At 38.7% G+C, this 23,844-nt stretch overlaps 2 protein-coding genes across 3 annotated transcripts in view; one reads left to right on the top strand and one right to left on the bottom strand.

Moving 5' to 3' along the window:
• LOC118814384 (ras-specific guanine nucleotide-releasing factor RalGPS1) overlaps positions 1–23,844 on the bottom strand; it is a 218,351-nt gene that overhangs the window by 85,283 nt on the left and 109,224 nt on the right. The gene's annotated exons all lie outside the window — the stretch shown is intronic.
• On the top strand, positions 355–18,613 carry angptl2a (angiopoietin-like 2a). Its single transcript, XM_036579968.1, has 5 exons — positions 355–998; positions 6,095–7,032; positions 13,212–13,405; positions 16,471–16,741; positions 18,169–18,613. Exons 2-5 carry the CDS (start codon positions 6,126–6,128, stop codon positions 18,366–18,368), a joined length of 1,572 nt encoding a protein of 523 aa, XP_036435861.1. The 5' UTR covers positions 355–998; positions 6,095–6,125; the 3' UTR covers positions 18,369–18,613.

The raw sequence follows: 23,844 nt of genomic DNA on the forward strand, positions 1-23,844 counted from the left end.
TTCAACTATTAAGACATCTGGTTCCTATCGACACCACTGTCAACAATTCTGACTCCGCAAGTTTCTCTAGGACAGTGCATTTCACATCAAACCACTCTGATCATCAACATTCACATCTAAAAGACTGAATTTTCCAGACATTTTGAAAAATCTGTGAACTTTCCTCTTTATGTTTAAGCTTAAAAAGTTGACTTTATGTCCTCAAACTGTACAAAAACAACCACACAGTGTGTGTGTGTGTTTGTGTGTGTGTGTGTGTGTGTTTGGTGGGGAGGGGATGTTGTGGTGGTAATTCATTGAGGTTTGCTCCTCCCCAGCTAAAGGGAGGGCAGAGAGGAGGGCCCAATGAGCAAACTATTACCACAAGCTGCACAGCTAATGTCAAAACAGAGGAACAGGCAGAGGCAGAGGATGAAAAGCATTACCATGTTTACAGCCAACAGGTAGAAGAGATGGCAGAGAGGGAGTGAGAGAGAGAGAGAGAGAGAGAGAGAGAGAGAGAGAGAAAGAGATGGTACAACATAGTACAGAGCCAAATGTTTCACACTTGTCTTCATAGGATGTTAGAGGAAGAAGCCCTTGCCTCATGCTGAGACCCTGCAGCACAGCTGAGACTTGCCATGTGCTTTGAGCCTGTTGATGAAGCCGGTACATGGACACTCACTGACTGACAGCAACAACCAAGAGGACAGAAGAGTGGACAAGTAAAGAAGGGCTGAGAGATATACACAGAGAGAGAGAGAGGCGAGAGAGAGAGAGAGGGAGAGAGAGGGAGAGAGAGAGAGAGAGAGAGAGAGAGAGAGACAAAGAGAGACAGAGAGACAGAGAGACACAAAGAGAGAGAGAGAGACAGAGAGAGAGAGAGGAGGAGGAGGACAAGGGACAAGAGGTTACAAGATTGGTAATGATTTTCTTTGTGAGAGCAACCCTGCCCAACCTGCTGGGGAAGGAGAAGGTTTGAGGAAAAAACAAAAAGAGGAGGAAAAAGCATCTGCCTGGTAAGAAGGCTTTGTCTGATACTGAGTCAATTAGTCAAATCTGTAAATATTTAAGACCTTCTATGTAATTACTAGCATTGAGGGGAACTAATAAGTAATCTTTTACACCTTTGGTTACCTTTGACATGATGTATATAAAATACACTGAACTGTAAAAATAGAAAACACTGTTTTCATAATGCAATTTGTTTATGATACAAGTATAAAATGACTCAGTTATGATGTTCATCCTCTACAGTATCACAGATGTCAGCTAATTTGTATAAAACTGTAGAAAATCTGAAATGTTACGTGTGCAGAATAATGAACAGAGCTATAAATGATTTCATAATAACTGAAAAAGCTGTAAAGAAAGCACTGAAAATTAAATTATAATTAATATTCACTTAATATTCAGAACACCTTGTATTGGAAAAGTGGTGATCAAGTCTCAGGCAAATCATCAATGATCACATCTTAGGAATAACCATCAATTGATTATTACAGTTTATTATTTATCATTTAAAACATTTCTTGATGTTCCCCAGTGTCTAGACTGTAATATTTCAATCAACACTGAATAAATGATAATTTATGTAAAAGCAGCTGTGAATATGACTCATTATATTGTCACAGTCCAAAAAAAAAAACTAAAACATTTGATTTTCTTTGATTCTTTGAAGCCAATCTAAAGAGATTTTATTTCACTTTTCACATTTCTTTTGATCTATTCATTGACATTTACACCCAATATGAAGGACAGTAGAAATGATTTTTTTGACGGTATATAAACACACCCACACCCCACAGGGTTTCAGTTGAGAACACAGACCCACGTGTGCACGCACGCAAATGTTCACACATGTACACACAGACAGAGAGAGAGAGAAAGCCGTAAACACTAAACAAGCTCTCAACTTTCTCCCATGCAACAGGAGAAGAGCTTAACAGCAAACAGACATTGAGGAGAGAAAGAACTGAACAGTGGCCAGTACTAACACATTACACATGAAAAGAACAACTCCCTATAATCAAATGTTACATCTTTTGTTCCATGGAAAACCCTCCTCTTGAAATTCCATTATAGTCTATGGAATGTTGTGTGGGTTTGTGGCTCTGTTGATTATTTGTCCTCACAGAGTCCTTTACAGTAGTGCTAAATCCGAGTTAAATTTGATTAAGGTACAGATACATGAATTCTAAATTAAATCTGAATTCCAAGAGTGAAAGTGGTGTTGTCGGTTCTAACAAATATGACGCTAAAAAAGCAGCAACAAAATATTACTTTGATGTCATGATTTTACTTTATGCTTTAAAACTGTCAGTACTACACACGGTGAAGTTTAGTCCAACACCATATGATGCCATTAGGTTGAGGACACTTTGTTGGCATTCATACTGCATTTCTGCTGTTCTGTCACTGGCAGCAGAAAGGGTCTCGACATCTGCCCATGGCCTATGACCTTTGCGCTTCATGCAACCTGATCACTAGACATTTCAGCTGGCTTATGCACTCTGAATGTGTATGTGTGTGGTGTTATGTAAGTCACTGGATGAACATCACTGAGTGTATAATGAGTGGAGGTCTGGACCATAGGTTAATATTAGGCCCTAATCAATGTGGAAATTTTACGATACAGATTAAGGATGTGCATGGATAGTTGTGCACAGTTGCAATGGTGTTTATTGTGCTACATTGTATAAAGTCATGCAAGTTAAATATTGCTGTTGTAGGAAAAAAACTTGTATCTCCAAAATGATAACTTTACAGGAGAAGAACAAAACCTCTTTAACTTTTAATGTAAGTCAATGGAACCAGACTTTTTTACAAGTCATGTTGGGTCATTTCTTTTGGTCCATTCATCATGAAATTTACAAACAATGTAAAGGGCAATAGGCATTTTCAAATTATGTCAAAAACTGAAAAATGACAAAAATGGAGAGGTTTTCTTCCGACAATAGCGATATGCACGCCAAAAAATGGTATTACATTTTAAAAGGGTGGTAAAATGTGGCTGTTTTGCTCAAACTTGCAATCACATCAATGCATCATATTATTCTTTTGCTACTATGAAAATAAATGCCTGACCATAAGCATATGGCACGGGTAAGTTGTTAAAAGCATGATCAAAAAGGTAAAGATACTTCAGCTGTTGTAGGTTAACCACTCTAGGTGCCATTAGCTACAATCAAACTCAATGAAAAGATATTTAGCTGTTACTTAAACAAGCCAACACCTTAGCACATCATCTATTGTGGAGATAAAAAATTGTGTAGAAGCCCACAGGTCATTATCATCCACCGCTGTACTGGTTAACTCTAGAGTTAGTTCTTGCTTTAAGGGTAGCTCCAGCTTTAGCTCCTTTGCTCGTCTTGAAGTGGCAAACCTTATCTGACCGTTTAAAAAGAAAGATCCAAGATGCCAGTCACGATAAAGAGATAAAAATGATACAATACAATAAGATGCAATACAATTTGATAAAATATGATACAATGTTATATGTTTATTTCTAGGTATCAATGTATTTTCACTACAATACCCAGCATGCATCACACAAATGCAACCTGCCCTCAAGTATCCTTCCCAAAGCGCTCATAGTTTCTCAAAAGTTCCTCCCACCTTCAACAGACATCATCAGAAGGGTGTTTTCATAGTATTCAAATTTAATTTAAATAAAAAAATCTCACTCTAGAGACTAAAGTGGCGCTGTTGTAGAATGTGGGTAGACATGTGTACCAAATTTAGTGTTGGTTAACTTTCTAGTTGAATTTTAGCCTTGGAGAGAGCAGTGCCATAGTGCCATAGCTCTCACATTATGGCAGAACATTTTCATTTTGCTGTTGGGGGAAATAATCCTGATACATACACCATGTGATCTGCAGGACGGCACACACCCATGTGGGGATGCAAACCCCCGGCCTAGTTATTCAAACATCATCATCTTCATCAGAGTCCTCTCTAAATGTCATTATCTGATATGCCATGTGGGATGGCACAGTTACTTATATAATGATAATAGTTAACACTCTCAAAAGTTGATTCACTCTCAAAGATTCTCACAAGATTAACTTCTCTCATGTACAACTGTAAAGGTTAAAAATTCATGCCGAAAAAAGAAGACAAAACAAAGAAAAAAAGAAGACTGTACAAAAGGCACCTGCATGTTGGTCAATGAGTACTAACATAGGTACAAGGTAGGTATAGCTAATAAACTGACTACTCTGTTCCACAATTCTCCCTGTTCTCACTCAGCAGTGTCTTATTATTGTATATTATTTTACTTTGCTACTATGAAAAGAAGGCACCTCAATAACTCAATGTTTGACACAGATTCAAAGTCTGATTTTGCTTAAAAATAAAACTTAAAAAAGTTCCTGTCAGGCACAGAAGCTGATTTTTCTAGCATTTCACCCCATTTCAATGATGGAGTTGGGATTTATTTCAAACCTGACTTTGGTTAATGATCATCAAGCCACATATCTTTCCAATCATGGAGGTATTTTTAATATTTGCTGTCGAGCTAAATTCAGTTATAAACATCATCAACTTCAAAAACACCCCCAAATTGCTGAGCACACAGAAACAACCCAGTTGTCAGACATATTTCAGACAGAGTTCTGTGTACCTAATAAATGGAAACAGCTACAGACTTGAGAAAGCTAAGAGTGTGATATCACCATTGTTAACTTGCCAGCATGTGAAAACCATGGCCAAGGGAGCTCATGATATTTGGTAGTTGACCTTTTTCTAGCTGATGAGGAAATGCAAGATGATCAGTAAAAAGTCTAGTACTTTTAGTACTTATGATGAACTTTCAATTTGCATTAGTGTTTTTTTACAACATATTCTAACAACACTGTGCCAATGGAAACCGTGATATTTTGGTCACTAGTATGACAGGAAAATGTCCATCCGGTGGGTTGGTGGCAGTGAAAAGATCAAGATATTATCTATTAATTTATAAAATGAGGCCATGAAAAACTCTCAGTGTAAAAATGTGGGTGAAGACCTAGGTTTGGTAAATCACTACCTAACGGGATGAGTTAGTGTCAAAACCCCCAAAAAACTCATCGATCTAATAAGATATGTGATTACATAAACAGATGACATCATGCTGATGGATGTCCGTTACACCCCAGACTCACTCCATAGTGAAATAATGCACTCACGAGAGGAAGCAAGGAAAAATCATTTAAGCCAAAGAGATCATTCATCAATGCAAGTTTTCCTAGGATACAACAGCACTGTTGCTTCATATGGTTGGTTTCAGAAGAAAAGCTTGATTAAATGTGTTCTACTCACCTTTCCTTCCCAGATTTCCCTGTTCTCAGCTATGCTCATGTTCTTCATTATTTTCAACAGGGCTAATTAGGAGGTCTGCCAGACATGGAACATTTTACTCGATTATGCAGCCATGCAATACTGACTGTTGTAGTCTCTCCAGCAAAACACAAAGGCTGACTTAATACAAGCTTAATAGAGTTTGTTCATACAATGAGGCGCCACCTACTATACAACCACTACCTGTAGTTCACCTGATGCTAGGCTCTGTCAGACACCCCCTACCCTGTCCATGAAAGGAAAGGGATCACAATAAGACCACTACTGGCCAAAAACTGTTTAGGAGGTGGACCACTCCCAGCATAGCGATACCAATATGGTAGTGGCGTAAGTCCACTACTTAAATGATTTCTGGTCAGTAGGGGTCCTGTGATGGTCCCTTTCCACTGATAGACAGGGTTGAAGGTTGCTGAAAAATTGTACCTGGCACAATCAGCAAGTGTGCATCTTCAAAGCGCACCTATATGGTATGTGTAGTTAAGGGGTACTTAATCCTGGTCCAGGAGATCTACCAGCCTGGAGAGTTCAGATGTAATACACCTGGCCCTAAAATGTAATGGTCCCTTAAGGCCTTCATTACCTGGATCAGGTGTGTTATATTAGGACTGGAACTAAACTCTGCAGTGTGGTAGATCTCTAGGACCAGGATTAGGCACCCCTGGTATAGATTATATGGCTAATGAGGTGGACGTTCTGATTAAATTGGACTAGAATGCCTGAAAAGTTAAATGTTCTTGAAAGTGCTTCTCAATTTTGCACCTCTATTTTTTCATAGGAATTATCCTGCTGAGAGTTAGAGAGCAGACATGCCTGCTCTCATTATGAAGTTTTCACTGTCAGTGCTGCTGACCCTGACCATAACAAGGCCAGATTTGACTGTGTCTGGGGAAGTTCAGGAGTTTGACAGTAGAGACGAGGTGCTAGAACGAGAATTCCTGTACGCTGGACGAAGCAAGCGCTCCGCGGACCCTGCAGGCAGCCCGCCACCAGACAAGTGCTCATATACCTTTATTGTGCCTCAGCAGAAGACTACGGGTGCCATTTGTGTAAACAGCAAAGAGCCGGAGGCTCTGCTGGAGAATAGGGTGAATAAGCAGGAGCTGGAGCTGCTTAACGGTGAGCTCCACAAGCAGAGGCGTCAAATTGAATCACTGCAGCAGCTGGTGGAGGTGGATGGTGGCGTGGTGAACGAAGTGAAGCTTTTGCGCAAGGAGTCACGCAACATGAACGCCCGGGTGACCCAGCTGTACATGCAGCTGCTACACGAGATTATCCGTAAACGGGACAATGCTCTGGAGGTGTCGCAGCTGGAGAACCGTGTGCTTAACCACACGGCCGAGATGCAGCGGCTGGCTTCCCGCTACCGCGACCTCGAGCACAAGTATCAGCACCTGGCCTCTCTTGCCAACAATCAGACTGCGCTTATAGCACAGCTGGAGGAACAATGTCTAAGGGGCGGCTTCAGAGGAGCTGGTGGAGGTGGTGTGGCACGGCCTGCCCGACCCTACCAGCCTCCTGTAGCCCCTCCTCAACAACAACAACCCCAACTCCGTTTACCCCATCAACCCCCAGCTAAGCCGTTCCACCCACCTCCCTTCACACGACACAACCAGATCACTAATGAAATCCAGAGTGATCAGAAGGCAATGCCACCACCTTTACCTACCATGCCCGCTGGCACCCACAGCCCATCCACAACAGACAAGCTTTCAGGTGAGTTAGTCTTGTAATTTCTTTGCTAACATCGTTGGGAAAGCTTTCCATATTCTCTCTGCATTAAAAAAAAAATAGGTTCCTGAATGGTTCTTCTTTAGACTGAGTAAAAACATTAAATTGGGACAGAATCATTGTGTGGAGGTTCTTTAAACTTAAAAAAAAGGTTTTTTCAAAGTGGTTTTGGCACCTTTATTTTCAAGAGTGTGATTTAAGAAGACAACGAAACCTAACCTTTATTGTAAATTAAGAACAAGGAGCAAATTGAGATGTAAGCCTTCATAGGCAACACATTGCAACTGGCAGCCATGGGTAATGGAGTATAAATGAGAGACTTATTGCCAGAGGACATCCTCCTCAAGCAGTTTCCTGCCAGATCTTATGAATTTCATTTTCAGATGTGTGGCATAAAAACTCATGTATTTGACCATGTGATTTGCTTAGATCATGGTGTGTAGAGGTTCCAAAGAAAACAACAAATGCTCGCAGAAACACACAGCAGGGACACATGTGGATTTTCCTCATGTTAAGGTCAGCAAACTAATCACTCAACTGAAACAAATCCTTGTGGAACAGACTAACCGAGAAATCTCCACGTATACTTAGACCAACAAAAAAACAACCATTCAACTATATGTCAAGTCATAGAACAATTCAAAGAGGATTTACTGAGTAAGAGGAATGCTTTTGTAATGTTCTTAGGCAGAGCTTTGGTTCAACTCGTTCAAATATTTTTTAATGGCACAATCAATTTGACCTTTATTAATACCTCTATTTACCTTTTTAACCTCATAAAACCTCAACATTTTTAAATAGCTGAGCTTACATGACTAATTAACATGGTTATATCATATAATCTTGCTTATGTCAATGCACATCCCCACCTTTAAATGCAGTTCTTTTGTTGTATTCCAGGAAATGACCACTCTTCAAGGTTTATACATGTATTTTGACAACAATCTGCATGTTGGGGGGTTGCTCATGTACCAGTCTTGCTTGGTAATCCATCAAGGTCTCCAAATCACAAAGCAGCCTCAAACTATCAGCCAGGCAGAAGTAATTATACATTTTTCGTAATTTGCTGTGCAATTTACTACTGACTCTTAGTGAGCCACACATGTGAAAGTGCTGTTTTTTTCTGTTTTTGTGTGAGAAACAGCGCATTCCGCTGTGTGCTGACTGACATATGGCTGTACAACAGGTGGGCTATCCTGAGAGCCTAAAACTGTGGAAACCTTAAAATGTTTTTGGTATGACAGAGATAGTAAAAAAGTATTCCTATTGCTCTTTCCTGAAGAAATGCACAGTAGTTACACAAGCAAGTTCATCCAACACAAAAGATATGAAACAATCTGATGAATGTGACATTGTATCTGAGATGAGTGTGTTGAGAGAGTATCAATGATCCTTTTCCATAACAATATAAAATGGCAAAAAAGACTTCTATGGAAAACACTACCAACACTTTACCTTAAAACAGGAAAGTTGCACATTGGTTAAAGCTGTTAATTTGCAGGCTATAGAACACACTGAAGCAGACATGCTAGGAATTAATGAGTCTATGTCTACAATGTTTCATCTACACACATCCGAACAAGGTGAAAATGAATGGCACAGCTTGAAAACAAAATAATGACTTCCTGCCAGTAACACAAACAAATACCCCCTGCAGCACATTCATCCAACTTCAAGTGCAATTTTCTAAAACAAACAATTTTCCTTACGGTCTGTGGTTGCTGAGACAAGTCTGTGCACAATGACTGGCATTATTCAATAGCTAAAGTTGCTTTAAACAAAGCAACATTAAAGCATCATTTAAGTTAGTCAACAGTAGCGTTGCCAGCTGTCCAGGAGTTTTCTGGACTGTTCTGGATTTTGGTCTGTCTAGGAAATGTCCCAAAATACAAGCATTTTCATAAGTTATCATTTCTTATTAAGTTTAAACTGCTTCCTTAAACCAAACAAACATTTGTACATAAAGAAGGGGTTTGGCTGGTTCGGGTTATCGTGAACATAGACGCAATCATTTCAGAAAAGTGAACTGTTAGGGGCAGCACTGCAACACAATAACAGAGAGGTTTATGTTTTATAGCTGAATTCTTATCTATCGACCTACTGCATCAGGAGCATAGCTAACCATCCACTGAAATTAGCAAAATATCAAGTCACTGACTTGATTATCCAGGAATGTTTTACAGGGCTGAGGTGGCAACCCTAGTCTACAGTAGTAAACAAACTTGCTTTAATCACAATAACATTGAAGCAACATTAACATTAGTCAACAATGCCCTGATAGCAAGAAGACAGTAGACCACTGTCAGCCACTGATGGCAAAGCTGGCTGTCCAAAGGTATTTTGCTCAGCGTTTTCTGGGTGGTCCACCAGTGGTTAATCAGAGTAATAGACAAAATTCCACTTATCATCGTTCAGTTTTCACACAGTCCAATTTACTTTGTTTTCCTTCCTTCTTTTCTTTAGTTATACTCTGTAAATTAGTAGTTTAGTAAGTAATTTTAATGTAGCATAGGGTCAGCAACAACACGTTCTATAAAATTATTTAAAAGCATTTAAAATTTGTTTGGGGAGATAAAAAAAACTATTTAGAGCTTGTATGCAAGGCAGTAATCTGGGTGGTCCGAGGGTGGACCAGCAGTGACGTACAGTTAGCGGGGTGCCGACCTTATCAAGCTAGTGGACCGATATATGCTTGCTATCCGGGTAATAACTAAAGCGATTAGCTGAGGTTAGCATTTGTACAGTTATTAAATAAATAAACAATTATTCAACATTGACATTAGTTAACAATAAAAATTCAAGTAGTTAGCTGAGGTTAGCACTTGTGCAATGTTTAAACAAAGTAAAAATGAGGCAACATTAACATTAGTCAACAGTAATAACTATGTAGCCTTCAGTGTAGTTTAGCATTAGTGCAGGCTTTAAGTAAAGCAATATTAAAGCACCTTTGATATTGGTCAACCATAGTAACTAAAGCAGTTAGCTGAGGTTAGGATTTGTACCGTTGTTAAGCAAATCAACATTAAGGCAATACTGACATTAGTCAACAGTAGCAACTAATGCAGTTAGCTGAGGTTAGCATTTGTACAGTCTTCAAGCAAAGCAGCATCAGGGACACAGACTGGGACAAGGGCAGAATTTCCATTGCATACCACAAGTCATTTTGAAAGCAAAGCAATCTGCCAAGTCTTGGTCTGTGAATGTGGCATTCCATGTTAATTAACAATAGCTAGTGGCCTGATGTGTGGGAGAAAGCTCTCACTGACACTAAGCTATAACATGTGATGTGAATAAATGAGCTCTGCCCTGCTATATTCATAGTTGCTTTTCCAAAGATTTTTAGTTCTTGCAAAAATTGTAGTCCGACAACATGTGGAATTCTCAAGAGACACTTGCTGCAATCTGATGTAACAATGCTCAGGGTTAGCATAGCTGGCTAGGCTCTTATCCACATTGTTAAGCTCTGCAAGTAGACTTGTAGGTCAATCAATGTTCAGTCTCTTTAGAAGATACAGTAGATTAGCAGGTTCTCTAATGCTCCACTGCTGTGATTAAGCATATACCAGAGTAGAACGGGTGTAAATAGACTGGAAGCTAAAGAGACAATAAAGTACGCTGTAAGAGATAGTAGGGGAGGAATATATGAAAGAGGCAGAGAAGTACACATCTGACTAAGGCAGGGATACCTGTTTGTTTGTTTTTTTTGCAAAGTTGTAAAAGGGAAAAAGCTAGTGAGTATAGAGAACCCAAAAACATATAGAGAAAGATATGAACCTCAGAGCATTTCCTTTAAACATAATGAACAAAAGACAGAGAGTAGATGAAGGAAGATGGGAGAGAACGGAGGAGAGAGGGAGACAGACAGACAGACAGAAAGAAGAAGTAAACCAGACACATTATTAAATGCAGTATAATGTGTGGGCATTCCAACAGGAGCTCTAACTTGGACACCTTCTACCACCCAGGAGAAAATCCACCAGAAGGAGGAAAAAGCTCAGAGTCTTTAACATTCTGACCTCTGGCAGCCACGGCTTGCCGGCTCACAACATGAAAGCATTTATCCTCTGGATGATGTCCTTAAAGGGCAAAAGTGCAATGTTGTTGTTGGAGAAAGGCTTGCTAGTATGCTGTTAAACAAGAAGGTAGGATGTCAAGACTCCTTGCTCCTTGCATTTGTTTAAGAATTTTAATTGAAGGCTGGAATGCTAATTAATAACAGTGAAATATATACTGCGGTAACAACTACAGGAGCTTTCTGAAGTTCTTTTGATGGCACAAACTTGATGTCCATCCAAAAAGCACCTAGGTAATACCATTAAACAAGATATGCCGCACAATGTCACAATGAAAATCACTTAAAGCTGCCCTAAGTTTTTTGTTAAATACTGAAGTAGCATTATTGAGTCAGGAGGTGCTAAAATACATAGTCCACGCGCTGCTGAAACAGTAATTTAAAAGAGGTATCAGGTTGGATTTCACAGGAGTTTTTCTGACCACATCATCTGTCTTTATGTATTAATGTCACACGCACAGACTCAAAAAGAAGCTTGGGCATCTCCAATGCAACAATTAATCAATCTTATACTCATAAAGATACAATGACCATTATAAGTCATTCACTTACATCTTCGGAAGACACATCCTTCAGTAAGTTTTGACTGAGTTCTCTTTGAATACTCTTTCAATGCTCTTGCAATCATTAGATTCATCTGTCCGGGAAAGGGGTCCGAGGCACAACCGATGTTGAATGTTAAATGTTCTTCTGCAAATTGCGTGCAATTACACATTTTTACCAGAGAGGTCTCCAAATCCCGAAAGCTTACATAGTACAGCTTTAAGTTGTGCACTAGTGCCCTCCACAAATACTGGCACCCCTGGTAATCATGAGCAAAATGAGCTGTAAAAAATATTCTTACTTACTTATCCTTTTGATCTTTCATTCAAAGTATTAGCAAAAATCTAACCTTTATTTAAGGTATAATGATTGAAAGAAAAAACGAATGAAAAAAAAAATTACTTAAATCTGTGTGCCACAATTACTGGCAATCCTACAAATTCTTAAGAGTGAAAACTAACTGAAGTATATTTGCATTCATATTTTAGGTTTTTAAGTTCATCTGAGCAATTAGGAACACGTAAATGGTCAGCCATGACTTCCTGATTCACTGGGGAATATTTATGAGATTAAACACAGGCCAAATTCCCTCAGTCATCAGTGATGTACAACAAAACGTTGTTGAGCTACACAAATCAGGAAATGGCTACAAAATAGCTAAACAGTTGAACAGTTGAACAGTTTCCACTATCAGGGCAATAATTAAGAAGCTTAAAACAACTGTGGATACTAAGAATCTGCCAGGAAGAGAACATATGTCTATGCTGACCCCATGCACAGTGAGGAGGATGGTTTGAGTAGACAAAGAAACTCCAAGCAGAATCTCCAATTTTTGTACTTCAAATAAAAGAGTTTTGTTCATATTTTGAATGAAAGGTCAAAAAGATAAGCCTGTTTTTGTTTACCAGGGTTGCTTTGTTTAGCAGGGTTGATGTTTTTTCCTTCTCCTGTAAAGTTCTCATTTTGGAGATACGAGGTTTTTTTCCAACTGCAGCAATATGTATCCCTATTCTTTTCCTAACAACATGTACAATCACTCAAAGCTTCAAACGAGCTTCTGATGCACCCAGCATTAGCATTAGCACTACTAAAATTAAAGACCTTGGTCATGGAAGGCTATGTGCCGGTGTTGCTCTTGGACTGCTAAAATTCAACAAGAGGGAATTCTCCTCACACAACAGCAGCCAAAGTCTTCACTGAGAGTTTCCTGAGGAAGGAAAAAAAAGCTGGAGGCCCAAAAACATGCTAGGCAAATACCACACACTGAGATCCCAGATAACTGTGAGCTAAGTGGTTGATGGAGGAGGAATTCTCACTGCCATGACCGTTTCAGTTTATGACCGGTATATTAACAGTTTAAAATCTTTCTAAACATCATGAAAACAAAAGTACAGCACGTCTATTGATGCTGACTCATTCTGACAACAATAACCATTGTGCTAGAAGGTCATTCTGAATTGTGCTTCTCTGTGATATTATAAATGCAATGTATGTTGCAACATCTCTTTAATCAGTGCTTTTGCCTACACATCTTGCATTATTTAAACAGGGCCCTTCAAAGACTGTCTGCAGGCCTTGGAGGAGGGTCACACCAACAGCGGCATGTATCTGGTGAAGTCGGAAAATGGTAACAAGCTAATGCAAGTGTGGTGTGACCAGAGACATGACCCAGGAGGCTGGACAGTCATTCAGAGACGCCAGGATGGATCAGTCAACTTCTTCAGGAACTGGGAGACATACAAGGTGAGTTTAAGTTTCCGCTCAAAGTTAAATGGACAATGTCAGTGTAACATATTCTTAGATGGGCTCAATTCCTTTGGCTCATGGCAAGTGTTCAGAGCAGGCAAACACTACCAATGACATACAGCTGCAACAGAACAGGTAATGTCAGTTGTTAGGTATGCACAAAGATATCGGAATAGTTTCGTTATCGGAAGAGAATTGTTCAAAAAATAAAACTACTGGCATCAGATGAATGTCTAGATTTCACTGAGGTTTCAAATTGATATTGGACAACTCATTTATTGTACTCCACAAGAGCAGAATCTTTAGGATGGTTATTACACTAACATGTCTGCATTTTCTTCATTTTACTTCACTAACCTTCTAACCAATAATTGCAACATTACAAGGCTGATGCACATCGATTCAGTCTCAATTTGTACATTTCCTAAAATCTTGAAATGTCAACATCAGAATCAACATAAGTGTACATATTGTCAGAGATTACCCTTGTGTTTTTTTAACCCTACAGTCAAAACTGCCATTAACACAAACGCCTCCAAAACTAAGTATGTCACATCTATCTGTATGTAACTTGTGTTTACTTTAGTGCGCCTACTGCCACTTTAACTTGCTTCAATCTGAAAACCACTGAGTTACAGCTGTGTTCTCCCAACAAAAGCTGTTTAGTGCAGGTTATCCATATTCAGGCGATATTTCTAAGGAGATTAGATGTAAAATAGTCCACAGTTTCCAAAACAGTCATCATCAGATACTCAACAGATACAGAAACTCATCACTATGGGTCTGTAAGGATGTATAGCTGTAAAGAAGCTGTTACTGTGAAAAGGAAATAGACAAAAAAGAAGAACATTTGCACTAGAGCACTGAAATTGTACATCTGATATGTGGAGTAAGGTTTTATGGGCTGCTAAGCCTAAATTTGCAATTGGTATTTGGTAACTGGTAAATGCAACCAACCTCTAAGACTGAACTTTAGAGGTGGGGAAAAACATCCCTGTAGATTTCTTTGGAACGCTGAAAGTAAGACTCCCAAAAAGAATGCAAGCTGTAATGAAGGTCAAGGGTGGGCACACTAAATACTGAAAAATATACTATTATATTTATTTGGTGAGGTTGCTTTATAATTTTCTACTAATATGTCTTTTGCTTTTTTTCTGCCACTGAAAAATGAACAACTCGTCCTAACTGTCCGTTTTGACTGGAGATTAAATAAATGAAATGATGGTCTCTGACTTTTCCACTGTACTGAATTCTGATGTACGTAAATGAGTAACATGTGTAAATGACTCATATGTCATGACAACATGCTTAAGAAAGACTTCAGCAATCAAAGCTGAACTTTCTGTCATGCTGGAAGTTGTACAAATAGAGACAAAAGCTATGGCCAGAGTTTTCTTGAAGCCTCATTGTTGCTCTGAGAGCCTTCACAAAAAAAACTGAACCTTTCACACATGAGGTACTTGGAACACTGAGTAAGTGCATCAGGAATCCTTCCCATGTCTTGCTTATGTAAGCTGGATTGCGTTTCAAAACATGGGCCATGAAGCTTTCCAAACATGATGCTTTTCTAGGGCTTTCTTTGCTCTGTCCTTACTCTCAATGTGGGCCAACAGCTATTCACAGTTACATCAGGGCCGGCGATTAAAACCAGCTTGAAATGATGCATCTTAACCCTGACGCCCAGGTTAAGAATCTAATGACCAAACCTCCATAAAATGTGTTTTTCTGTCGGTTTCTGTTCATGATTTACCACAGCATAATGTAGACATGACAAAAAAGTGAATAAATTAAATAGGATGAATGTTATTAGCACGAACACTGCTATCAAGAGGACTAGAAATACTTTCAAATCCCCTGGTAAGAAACACCCGAGACATTAAGTGATATTGCCACTTTGGTTAACTCGTGATTGAACCCATGTGTGTGTTAATTAGCCCAGAATTGATGCAATGCTGAGTGTCAGAAGAGCTGAAACACATCCTGTAATTACTGCACACCACTGGCTTCATCTGAAAACCACAGTCTTAAACACACAAAAGGTTTGAGGAAATCGTGGCCTAAATTATTGCCAAAGGAAAGGACACATTAATAATTTGCAATGGATAGTGAAAAAGCTAAATATGAGCAGTCATTTTGGGGGACTGCTGACTGAAACCAGTTTTGTAAAACTGAATAACATACAGATAACAGATACTTATAAATCAGTATTTCTCAGATACACTATGTATACTACATTTCTCCTGAAGTAACAGCCTCTAGTCTTCTGTGAAACTTCACGCTGGATGTTGGAATATTGCCGTGAGGATTTGATTGCATTCCACAAGAGCATAAGTGAAGTCAAGTACTGATGTTGGATGATTAGTTCTGAATCATTAGTTTTGGAGCTCCATCATTTTCAGAATGCAATTGCACTGTTCCACAGCCCAACGCTGGGGGCTTTATACCCCTCTAGCTAACGCTTGGCATTGGGCATGGTGAACTTAGGCTGTATTTTCATTGTGATGGTAGACGGTCGATGGCAAAGCACATATTCCTATTGCTTTCAATGGCACAGCAACAGAAAATTCAAGCACTGGCAGCGTACCCATGCAATCAGTGGAATGTTCCGTCAAGTGTATTCCCAACTTTTGGCATCAATTGTGGCAGTGAAATAAACCGGATGTCAATGTTTTTTTAGTGAGTCATGGGCACCAAATGTCTCATTGTTGTCCGGACGCACCCAGTATTACGCAACAAAAAATCTGTTATGCACCACTATAAGGCATGGAACGATACTCTTTTCAATGCCGACGTGTAAAAGCTCATTTGTTGATGTCCCAAAGTTTTGCAATTTCTATTGACAATGCGTTCTACAGAGATTATACAAACTCTGTGCACAACTGAATGACTGTGTCAGTAATGGGTGCATCAAAGTACTCAAATTTACCAATTAAAAGTGGTGCCTGGACACTTTTAGACAAATAGTTTTGTGAGTCAAAAAAAGACACCTTGCATCAAGTCACTGATTACCAGAGCTTGACTATGCCCTTCCAAAGCTTTTATTCTCTCTCTTTCCCTCTTAGCAAGGATTTGGAAACATTGACGGTGAATACTGGCTTGGTCTGGAGAACATCTACTGGCTGACCAACCAGGGCAACTACAAGCTTCTAGTGACTCTTGAAGACTGGTCAGGCAGAAAGACCTTTGCAGAATACGCCAGTTTCCGGGTAGAGGCAGAGGCTGATTTCTACAGGCTGAGGGTGGGACGCTACCATGGCAATGCTGGGGATTCCCTTACTTGGCACAATGGAAAGCAGTTTACCACCCTTGACAGAGACCATGACGTCTACACAGGTACCTCAATGTTTAATTCCAAACTGTTTTAAGACTCACAGTGTACCAATACATTTAGAGATTCCATATCTCAGCATCAATCATATCTATCAAAGCTAAATTTAATGTTTTTCATATTAATAATATTTCATATTATTCATTTTATGCATGTACTGGTCAGACCAGTCCAGTCAGAATGACAGCACAATGTTCTTTACAAGGCAAAACAGCACAGTAACATTTTCCTCAACAAAATTATAGTGAATTATAAAATTGTTTTAGAAACTGCTCCCTGCCCTTGCTAAGAGCACTGATTGTGCACTAGAGCATTGGTATCCATAGCGCTGCAAAACAATTAAAAGCTTCAAATCCAGAAAGTGAGACAATATCACAAGACTATCTGTGGGTGGTCTATTAAAAAAAGGGGGGGCAAAAGAGAGAGATTGGCCCAACACTGCACTGGCATGTAGCCCAGTTACTTTGTGGAGGTTATCTGCACAAGGTTCCTGTGTGCTGACAGGCTGTTTTTTCAGGATGAGACAAGGAACAAACACTATCCTCATTTTGAGGCATTTAAACGGCTGAAATTATTGCTGTTGATAACATTATTGCAAGGCAAGAAGAAAAAAACAGATTTTTAACCTTCTGTCATTAAAATTTGAGATTATACACATGGTGTTTTGGGTACATTTTACAATTTGACAACAGACACTATGGGGTAAAATCAATTTGAAACAAAGTGTAGGAGATGAACAGGAGAAGAACATTAAATTGTGTGAAAACACATATATAAAAGTCAGAGATCACCTTTTATTTATTTAATTTTCAGTCAAAATGGCCAATAAGTACAAGTGTTTCAAAGAAATCTGCAGGGATGTTTTTTCCACTCCTTCAAAGTTCAGTCACAGAAGTGGGTTGACTGTTCTGCTTCTCATGATCCAAATAATTCCCAACACATTCAGCGATGTTGAGGCCTGGACTCTGGGGTGGTCAGTCCATTGTTCTGAGATCACCAGTAGCCTCTTTGTCTAATTTGCAAATTTTCTTCTTGTCTATTTCCTTTTCTCAGTAAGGGCTTCTTGACAGCTACACATTGCTTCATACTCATAGTTGTCCTCTCACAGTGGAAACATGGACAGTGGATTTTTGAAGCAGGAGTGGAGATTTTCTCTTTTCTCTCAAAGATGAAAGCTTTAAATATTGTTTATCTGATAGTGGCTGTTTTGATGGCCTACCAGGTCTTGCATGGTTGTTAGGAGCCCCAATTTCTCCAGTTGAACTCCAGTTTTTGAGACTCTGTGAAATGAATAACTTGTCCTTAATAGAAGTTTTAACTTGAAATAAAAGAAGGGTGGTCTCTGATTTTTTCAATGTAAAGTTTTGCAGATTAAAAGGTGAGAGCAGTGATTTTTCCATTGAACTAGAACCAATATTTTCCTCTCATTCAGGAAACTGTGCCCATTACCAGAAGGGTGGCTGGTGGTATAACGCTTGTGCCCACTCCAACCTGAACGGTGTGTGGTACCGGGGAGGCCACTATCGCAGTCGCTACCAGGATGGAGTCTACTGGGCAGAATTCCGGGGAGGGTCATACTCACTGAAGAAAGTCACCATGATGATACGACCCAACCCCAACACATTTCACTAGCAGCTCAAACCCAAAGGAGGAAAAAAAAACCCACAAGAACTCATGGTTGTGACATTTTGAACCAAGGGTACAAAAGTGCAATTTTAACTTTTCTTTTTATACATCTTCTTATGTATGTGTTTTTGTTACTTTCTTTACTGATTTTAAGATACAGTCAAACAAAGTGCACAAGCTCTCCATTGCTTGAGGGGACAATATTTTGGGTGCAATTTAGGGAGTATTGACTCTGAAGAATAATACTAAAAGTTTAGAATGCAGGCATTCAGAGTACAAAGTGTCATCTTGGTCCTCATTTTGCAATCCCAGTGATGTTTTTTTCACCGGGGCGCCAAAACAGCTGCAATGTCAAGAGGGAGCCGGACATTGCCCTGTGTGTGAAATTTCACCCTTTGTGCAATTAGAACTTTGACGAACGGCGTCAGAAGAACACATTGTACAATATAACTGTTACTTTGCTTACATTTATGCGGCAAGCCTTGAGATGATGTGCTAATTTGATGCATGATGTTATCTGGCTAAAATAAGGAGCTCTGTTACAATACTGTATTTCCTTTCATAACTACACAGGAAATTCTGTCCAATGACTGTGGCTTAATCATGAATAGCTCTTTAAACGGTAAGTATTGGTCAGTATTCCATGACAAAGAGGACATTGATGAAATATCATTGAGAAAGTCCAGTTTTGGGTGTCAAGTCATCCAAGTCTACCCACTTCCCAAAGCAGTTGAAATAGGCCAAATCAGTATTTCAACAAAGGCAAAACAAATACCATTATTTTATAGACTCAAAGAATTATAACTTAATATGAAGCATGATAAGGAATATCCCTTTTAAGAAGCAACATTTAAGATATGTGAGCTAAACTTTAAAAATGCAAGGTCCTCTCAAAAGCTTGTCTTATAAGAGCATTACATTTTGTTTCATTTAGGATGGGAAATAAAGACTGTAATTTTGCAGATACTAGTGTAGAGTGAAAGTAATGAGACTGCCCATCAGGTATGTTTATATAGTATACTTGTATCAATGACCTCGTTACATTGTACACTGAAGGTGTGTGAAGAAAATATGTTTTTTCTTTTCTGAGACTACAGAGTATATCTTACCTTTACAGTCAGTTGTCTATTTCTGTATCTCAAATAGGGCCCGACCGACATCCTGGTTGAGCAATAATATCGGTTGACATTGAAAATCCATGGTTGAACATGCTGTTGTCAAAAAGCTTGATGTATGTATCACCACCGCTAGAAGCTCACAGAAGCAGAGGACGAATCACAGTCAGGGGGAGGCCACAGAACACATAATGTGGTGATTAGGACCAATCACAGTCAGGGGAGGTCTCCAAACACATGATGTGGTGATTAGTACCAATCACAGTCAGGGGGAGGTCTCTGAACACATAATGTAGTGATTAGGACCAATCACAGTCAGAGGGAGGCCACAGAACTCATAATGCGGTGATTAGGACTAATCACAGTCAGGGGAAGGTCTTCGAATACATGATGTGGTGATTAGTACCAATCACAGTCAGGTGTAGGTCTCAGAACACATGCCTTGGTGATTAGGACTACTGCTCAGCAAGCAGAGCACACCACACTGGTCTAGCTCAAACCACCATGTTGGCCAAAAAAAGATTTTGCTTCAAAGTGCCATTTTTATATTTCCATATCGGTCGGGCCCTAATCTCAAACAGTGACTCTAACCACTGTGGTGATTTTGCTGGTAATACGAGCTCCTGTCGAGCAAATCTGAAGCCCTGTGAGAGACATGTAAAGATGTATAAAATAACAGTGAAAATATTTTTGTAATACAAGGCATTAATGTCTTGTGCATTTCCAGACTTTTGCAATAAATTATGTACAGCTACTAAGTTGTGAATTTATTCTTTTACAGCCATTAGCAGTAAGCCTGCAATGATGCACCAGGTTAAACTGAATGTGTTCATAGGTGTGTTTTTTGTAGGTGGTTTTGACTATGAGAGTGAAAACAGACCAGAGATCATAAACACAGGTCAATGTTAAAGTAATGCAGCAGTTTTCTACCTGATCTCTATGAGTTGCATCTGTACTGCACTGTTGATTACCACTGACATTAATTTCCGACAACGAAGCAACTACCCACTGGCTTCTGTTATAAGTGTGCTTCAAGTCAATGTATTATCTGCTCTTTAATTAAGTAGGGTAACATGAGGAAGATGCTACCTAGGATCAGAGCTCCTGTTTTCTCTCCTGATCAAATGATGGGGCCAAATCTAATCTCAACACATTTACTTCATATTTAGGGTCAGCTGATCTAATTTTGTCAGTAGATCATAGCAGTCTATACATTTTGTTGCTATCCAAAGAAAAACTTGTACCTCCAAAAGAGTAACTTTACAGGAGAATACAAAAATGTTCCTAACTTTCAATGTACGTTAGTGTAAAGAGGTTTTATTCCAAGCAATTTTGAGAATTTCTTTTGAGCCATTCAATCATGAAATTTTAACTCAGTATAAAGAACAGCTGATGTGTTCAAGTAATGTTGGAAAATAAAAATCAACAAAAATGGAGATTTTTCTTTGGACAGCAATATTTATTTATACACATTTTTTTTTATATTTAACAATGGGGTGCATGGAGAGAGCTTGGCTTTGAGACAAAACAAAATACTTTTTGTCTTTACTCTGTGTTTGCTCTATACTAACATTTGTTTTTTGCTTATAGCTTATTAAAATGAAGTAGAATCATAAAGACATAAATTGATAAAGGCTTCAAATTAAAATATGACAGTGTTGATCTTGGATTAATATGATATTAATTAATATAATTAAAAAAAAGATGAGAAATGATTTGACATATACATTACACATCATGCATAACTCAGATAAAAAACTAAAAACTAAAAAAAATAGCTTCAACAGTGGTACAAGGTTCCTCTGTTTAGGAATTTCCCCCATGCGAAAATGTAGAGACATTATTGTTCATGGTAAATCAACTGTATGCTTCAGATGTGGCAGAGTATTCCTTTAAAGGAGAATTACAAATTTTTCAACATTTCTGCTTAATTCAGTGTTTGAGATGTAAAGAAAGTCATTCAGAGTGGTTTCATGAGAAATGGTGCATTGTAGAGAAGCTTACTCAGATTTCTTTACAGTGGTGGTGATAGAAACCAGGGGTCACAATGTCTACAACACAAAAATAGCCATTTTATTTACTACCCAAAACCAGCAGTTAACTCACGTGTATTTTGAGTTTTTATACGTAACGTATAATGTGTAATGTAATGATGGTAAAATAAGATTTCTTTGGGACACTTTTCACCATTAATAGATCCTAAAAATTCAGTTTTAGGCCAAAAGTTCATTGCAAAACTACTGTAAAACACCGTGTCCAGCATCAGACAGCACATACGTAGCCATTTCATGTAAAAACTTTCTGAGGCCTTTCTTTGACTCTTCAGACGTCTGGCTCCTATCACTGCCACTGTAAATTCTGAATGGAGCATTTCACATCAAACCCAAATGACTGAATGACTTCGTTTTCATCTTTACAATTTAATGACAGAAATTTTTCAAAAAATGGTGGAATTCCCCTTTAAGAATGGTCATAACAATCAGGGCCTGAAGACCCTAAAGGCCCAAAAGGCTACTGCGATAAAAGCGAGCCTACAAAGCTATCACTCAACCCTCACTCCAGTCTTTTTTCTTTTATTTTCCCTCCTCTTTTGGCAGTTATGACTGACAGTTTCCAAAAGGGCAGAAAACTACATACATAATAAATGACTGGAAAAGACATTAAAGGGATGGAAAACAGTGAAGGAAGGGGAAGGAGGGAAACTGGTCAGAAGAATGAAAGGTTTCAAGACAAATACCACAGCTTAACATTCTTCTTCATGTGTCTTTTATTTGTATGAATGTAACCTCTTCTTATTATGAGGCTTATTTTAATATTTTAATGGCACTTTTTCTAATCAATGAGGCCACCTCTGGGGTCATTTGGAGCTCAAAGCCTTATCAGACCATGTTGGATGGCCATTTTAACCAAGTTGACAGTAAACAAAGAGCAGTCTCCACTGATTGCCAATGATGAAGAAGGGAGAGCAGACACAAAGGAAAGAACAGAAGTCTGACTGTTCAGGGAAAAGGGGCATTCGGAGGGCAAGCAGTGCACACGTGTTGTGGGTACATTTTGTATTCTGACAACACAGCCACTTTGGGTAACATCAGCTTGAATCAAAGTGAAGTAGACAAACTGGAGATGAATGACAAATTGTGTGAAAATACACAAACAGCACTGTGCAAAAGTCAGATATCACACTTTGGGCATTCAAATCGGCCATTAAGCACAAGCCAGTCATTTTTCAGCATCAGAAAAAAAGCAGAAAACACATTCCACATAAAATTAAACAGAAGCCTCAACAACTAAATACATATTTTTTTTCAAAGTATTTAGTGTGTTCCTCTATTGCTTTTATTACAGCTTCTATTCTTTTCAGGAGACTTGATTTCAGTTTTTTAAAGTAATCTGAATATTTTTCCACACATCTAAAGTTCAGCCTTAGAAGTTGGTTGCATTTGGGGTGGCTCTGGGTCGGTTTGTGTGCTTTAGGTTTATCCAATGGTGGTAGTTTAGGTGGTACTAGATCTTACATGGTTGTTAAAAGCCCCATTTTCTCTATCTTTTATTTATTTATTTATTTTTTTATTAAAATTCCTTTTTTTGGAAACTCTCATCTGACATCCGATGTTCACAGAAAGATGTCCTGAAAAATGAATAACTTGTACTTAATGCACGCTTTGATGGGATATTAAACAGATGAAGGGTGGTCTCTGTTTTTTCCACAGTACTATATAACAAGAATAACAACTGTAAAAGTCCTCACAAATCATAATGATAGATCTGGGGAAGCAGTGATAGAATTCACTTTCCGACCACATGCAATGATATTTATAAGGATCCTAACTTATTAGGGTAGGTCATGAAATCATGGTGCGATGATGACATATAAATAAACTTCTTGCTGGAAGACTAAAAACCAATCAGCTTTCATTATAGTCTAAACATGTGTTTCAGGTCCAGATGGTACTTGTGACTCATGATGAGCAAAACTATGACTCTAGAAGCTACAATTCCAAGGACTTGAAGGTGGTTAAAAAGTCATGTGTTAATCCAACTTTCATCAGGCTTCATCTATATCATCTCCATCCTGATCAAAGTGTATTAAAATTAAAGACAGGATGCAAACAAACATTTTAAGTATAGGTGACTTAGGTGGAAAAAAGAAAGATCCAGAAACACTAAAGGCTAACGTGCATGAAGAACAGAAGAAAAGACAGCTCTAGTGTCTGCACATCTGCTGAAAAGATGAATAAATTACAAAAAACTTAAGGTTTATAAAATCCTCTTTCACGGCTCAGCATGTTCTTGTGTCTGGAAGGAAATCTCTGACCCTGTTTGGAGTTTTACAGTGCAGTTACAAGGCAATGATTAATACTCCACCA

Source organism: Colossoma macropomum, unplaced genomic scaffold (genome assembly GCF_904425465.1).
Source record: "Colossoma macropomum unplaced genomic scaffold, Colossoma_macropomum, whole genome shotgun sequence".
Classification (NCBI taxonomy): Eukaryota; Metazoa; Chordata; class Actinopteri; order Characiformes; family Serrasalmidae; genus Colossoma; species Colossoma macropomum.

Bases quoted from the DNA above. Each gene is read 5' to 3' on its own strand.
- angptl2a (XM_036579968.1), top strand. From the start codon at position 6,126: ATGCCTGCTCTCATTATGAAGTTTTCACTGTCAGTGCTGCTGACCCTG. The intron at 13,406-16,470 runs GTGAGTTTAAGT...TTTCCCTCTTAG, and splicing joins GGAACTGGGAGACATACAAG to CAAGGATTTGGAAACATTGA. The intron at 16,742-18,168 runs GTACCTCAATGT...CCTCTCATTCAG, and splicing joins AGACCATGACGTCTACACAG to GAAACTGTGCCCATTACCAG.